The sequence below is a fragment of the Neophocaena asiaeorientalis genome, unplaced genomic scaffold (assembly GCF_003031525.2).
Source record: "Neophocaena asiaeorientalis asiaeorientalis breed wild unplaced genomic scaffold, Neophocaena_asiaeorientalis_V1.1 scaffold619, whole genome shotgun sequence".
Lineage (NCBI taxonomy): Eukaryota > Metazoa > Chordata > Mammalia > Artiodactyla > Phocoenidae > Neophocaena > Neophocaena asiaeorientalis.
In genome coordinates, this window is record NW_020174367.1 from 313927 (window position 1) to 318852 (window position 4926).

Genomic DNA, 4926 nt, shown 5'->3' on the forward strand with positions numbered 1-4926 from the left:
TAAAGCAATTTCTGCTGGGAGCCCAGGACGGGCTAGCCGCCCGAGATCTCTTCAAGATACCCCAGGGGAGGAGGAGGAGGAGATGGGCTGGATTTAGTAGGACAACTCGGTTACTAATGACTCCGCGGCTGGCAGCGACCCGCCGGGAAATCAGGTGCAAGCGTGTGTTCCGGGACGCGTGTGTGGGTGGGCTGCGGGGGAGGGGAGGAGAGCAGAAAGCGCTTTGAAAAACGCAGTGATTTCATTCTGCCGTGCTGTCCACTCCCCGCATTCTTCCTCCGTCCCACTCCGCCCCCTCGCTTTGCCATTTTAATCGGGCTTCCGTGTTTCTTTCTCCCCCGCATCCCGCTCTCTCCTGCCCCCTCCCCAAGGTTTGCCTGTAGGTACCTGAGCTGACACCGACGGTGCCTAAAGATGCTGAGCGGCGTTTGGTTCCTCAGTGTGTTAACCGTGGCCGGGATCTTACAGACCGAGAGTCGCAAAACTGCCAAAGACATTTGCAAGATCCGCTGCCTGTGCGAAGAGAAGGAAAACGTACTGAATATTAACTGCGAAAACAAAGGATTTACAACTGTCAGCCTGCTCCAGCCCCCCCAGTATCGAATCTATCAGCTTTTCCTCAATGGCAACCTCCTGACGAGACTGTACCCCAACGAGTTCGTCAATTACTCCAACGCGGTTACTCTCCACCTGGGTAACAACGGGCTGCAGGAGATCCGAACCGGGGCGTTCAGCGGCCTGAAAACCCTCAAGAGGCTGCACCTCAACAACAACAAGCTCGAAGTGCTGAGGGAGGACACCTTCCTGGGCCTCGAGAGCCTCGAGTACCTCCAGGCCGACTACAATTACATCAGTGCCATCGAGGCGGGGGCCTTCAGCAAACTGAACAAGCTCAAAGTGCTTATCCTGAATGACAACCTTCTGCTGTCTCTGCCCAGCAATGTGTTCCGCTTCGTCCTGCTGACCCACTTAGACCTGCGAGGGAACCGGCTGAAAGTGATGCCTTTTGCCGGCGTCCTCGAGCATATCGGAGGCATCATGGAGATTCAGCTGGAGGAAAACCCGTGGAATTGCACGTGTGACTTACTTCCTCTCAAGGCTTGGCTGGACACCATAACTGTTTTTGTGGGGGAGATTGTCTGTGAAACTCCCTTCAGATTGCATGGGAAAGATGTGACCCAGCTGACCAGGCAAGACCTCTGTCCCAGAAAAAGTACCGGTGACTCCGGTCAGAGGGGCGGCCACGCTGACACACATGTCCAAAGGCTGTCACCTACAATGAATCCGGCTCTCAACCCAACCAGGGCTGCAAAAGCGAGCCGGCCACCCAAAATGAGAAATCGCCCAACTCCCCGGGTCACAGTGTCGAAAGACAGGCAGAGCTTTGGACCCATCATGGTGTACCAGACCAAGTCCCCGGTGCCCCTCACCTGCCCCAGTAGCTGTGTCTGCACCTCTCAGAGTTCAGACAATGGTCTAAATGTCAACTGCCAAGAGAGGAAGTTCACTAATATCTCCGACCTGCAGCCTAAACCTACCAGTCCAAAGAAACTCTACCTAACAGGGAACTATCTTCAAACTGTCTATAAGAACGACCTCTTAGAATACAGTTCTTTGGATCTATTGCATTTAGGAAACAATAGGATTGCAGTCATTCAGGAAGGTGCCTTCACAAACCTGACCAGTTTACGCAGACTTTATCTGAATGGCAATTACCTTGAAGTGCTATATCCGGCTATGTTTGATGGACTGCAGAGCTTGCAGTATCTCTATTTAGAGTATAATGTCATTAAGGAAATTAAGCCGCTGACCTTTGATGCTTTGATTAACCTACAGCTACTGTTTCTGAATAACAACCTGCTGCGGTCCTTACCTGATAATATATTTGGGGGCACGGCCCTCACCAGGCTGAATCTGAGAAACAACCATTTTTCTCACCTGCCTGTGAAAGGGGTTCTGGATCAGCTTCCGGCTTTTATCCAGATAGATCTGCAAGAGAACCCGTGGGACTGCACCTGTGACATCATGGGACTAAAGGACTGGACAGAGCATGCCAACTCCCCTGTCATCATCAATGAGGTGACCTGTGAATCTCCCGCTAAGCACGCTGGGGAGATCCTGAAGTTTCTGGGCAGGGAGGCTATTTGTCCAGACGGTCCAAACTTGTCAGATGGAACCATTTTGTCAATGAATCACAACACAGACACACCTCGCTCACTTAGTGTGTCTCCCAGTTCCTATCCTGAACTACACACTGAAGTTCCACTTTCCGTCTTAATTTTAGGATTGCTGGTTGTCTTTATCTTATCTGTCTGCTTTGGGGCTGGCCTATTCGTCTTTGTCCTGAAACGCCGAAAGGGAGTGCCAAGTGTTCCCAGGAGTGCCAACAACTTAGATGTAAGTTCCTTCCAGTTACAGTATGGGTCTTATAACACTGAGACTCAGGATAAAGCAGACGGCCACGTCTATAACTACATCCCCCCACCTGTGGGTCAGATGTGCCAAAACCCCATCTACATGCAGAAGGAAGGAGACCCAGTGGCCTATTACCGAAACCTGCAAGAATTCAGTTACAGCAACCTGGAGGAGAAGAAAGAAGAACCAGCCACACTTGCTTACACTATAAGTGCCACCGAGTTGCTAGAAAAGCAAGCCACCCCAAGAGAGCCCGAGCTGCTGTATCAGAATATCGCTGAGCGCGTCAAGGAACTCCCCAGTGCAGGACTCGTCCACTATAACTTTTGTACCTTACCTAAAAGGCAGTTCGCCCCTTCGTATGAATCTCGACGCCAAAACCAAGACAGAATCAATAAAACCGTTTTATATGGAACTCCCAGGAAATGCTTTGTGGGGCAGTCAAAACCAGACCACCCTTTACTGCAAGCTAAGCCGCAATCAGAACCAGACTACCTCGAAGTTCTGGAAAAACAAACTGCAATCAGTCAGCTGTGAAGGGAAATCATTTACAACCCTCTGGCATCAAAGGATGCTGCTCCAAACTGTTGGAAGCACTGCATTTGCTTTCGTGTGTGTTTGTGTTCTCCCTTTCCCAGCCTCAATGGGGGACTTTGAAGATGTTTGGGGGATGGGGTGAAGCAATGATACTGCTTTTTCAAGTTTTCCTTTAAATTATTTCTCTCTTGCTCTCCTCCCTCCCCCACCTTTTTTTTCCTTCTCTCCTTAGGAATCATCATTGAACATGAATGTTTCTACAATGCATTTTTTCATATATTTTGTTTATGGTTTTGTTTCCTTTTTCTTCTTTTATTTTTCCAGTGTGGGAATGGGAAGAGGAGATTATAGTGAATGAAGAAAGAGTAAGCAAACTTTTCAAATGAAAATGGATATTTAGTGTATTTTGTAGAAGATCTCCAAAGATCTTTTGAGACTATAAATTCTTTTGTAAATAATGATATATGGTATTTCCGTCTTCAGTTACCAAGCATAGTCACTAGGCATCACTTCTTTGTGTTAAAGTGCCTTTGCACTTTAAGTACATTACTTAAATGTTGCTTTTAGCTTTGATAAATTGAACATATTTTAATGTGTTGTATTTTTAAAATTAAAAACACTGTAAAATAGATTGAAATGTCAGCTATATTAAGTCAACGTACAGTTTGCTTGAGTTATAGAAACCGACCTGTCATCAAATGATTCTAGTTCTAGGACTTTATAGATTTAACTGTAAAATATTTCCTTTTCTTTGGGTTTGTTCTAAGTGATTTAATTTAAGTCAACTAAGGGGACTTAACAGTGGACTAGAGGTAATAAAATGCCTCAGTTGGGATTAGTAATTCATTAATAAAATATATTTAACCCAATATCAGAGTGAATTGAACAATTAATGCCCTTCCGTAAATCGTTATTTTACACTAACATGGTCAGTGTTTTAGATTATTTTCCTAATTAAGAGTACATTACACAACTTGTAATATATTTTTTCTGCATTAGATATTTTTATATATTTAAATGAGAGTCTGTATTTCTAACTTTTTAATTGAAATTAGTATTTTTTCTGCCTATTGAAACATTTTCTATAAACACACACCAGTAGAGGCCGCCACACACCTCATTTAATAAAGACATATGAGCCATTACATACCTTGAAGGAAGACTTCAAAGGTGAGATTAAGACTTCCCAAGTAAGTCCTTAGCAAATTCAAGGCAGCAGAGACAAATGTATACGTTAGTTTCTGTTTCTTTTAGGATTAAAGGTTAGACTCAGAATCCTTCTCAATGTTCACATTTTCAGAGAAAGCAGCGTTTTCCTCTTGAGCTTATGGAAGCGTTAACAGGGTGCTATCAAATGATGTACTCTTTGCATCTCCAACCTGATTAATAAGTACCTAAACCAAGAAAGTAGGCATCCTTTTTTTCCTGCCTTCTTTAGGCAAGGGTTACTTGAATTTTTCCTTGTCAGCTTCAGCAAGCTTTTGGTTTTGGTCTTAGCATTAAAATGATTTTAACTAACCAAGTCTACATAGCATTTATGAAGCCTTATTAGCCTGTAAATAATTTTTAGATGCAAATATTATTGTGTGATTTAAACAAACAGCCCTTCTTTAGAAAAAAATAGTTTTATTTTGTCTATTGTAAATCCTTATGCAACTGGAATGGTGATCTGCATATAAAGTAGTCCAGCTTTTCAATTCCTTATTAAAGCAATTGATGGCGTCTGAAAGAAGCACACTGTTTCCTTTTCATAAATAGGTTACTGCACATAATAATCCTTTATTATCATGTGGAAATTGAAGTGGATCCTGATAACTTACTTTTAAAGCTTTAAAATGACTAATAGTTTATTATCTGTCACTATAAACAATTCATGAGATAGGCTTTCAATTAGAAATTACTTAAATCCAAATTATTTGGATTAATAACCACTGGTGCAAAATAGTTTTTATTTAACAATAGATGGTAATTGTG

The 4926-nt window shown here is 43.5% G+C and overlaps 1 protein-coding gene across 1 annotated transcript; it reads left to right on the forward strand.

The window, feature by feature from the left end:
* The first annotated feature begins 402 nt into the window (after window positions 1-402).
* SLITRK2 (SLIT and NTRK like family member 2) lies at window positions 403-3777 on the forward strand. The gene has a single exon (XM_024756159.1). The coding sequence runs from the start codon at window positions 415-417 to the stop codon at window positions 2950-2952; it is 2538 nt and encodes an 845-aa protein (XP_024611927.1). The 5' UTR covers window positions 403-414; the 3' UTR covers window positions 2953-3777.
* The last annotated feature ends 1149 nt before the right edge of the window (window positions 3778-4926 follow it).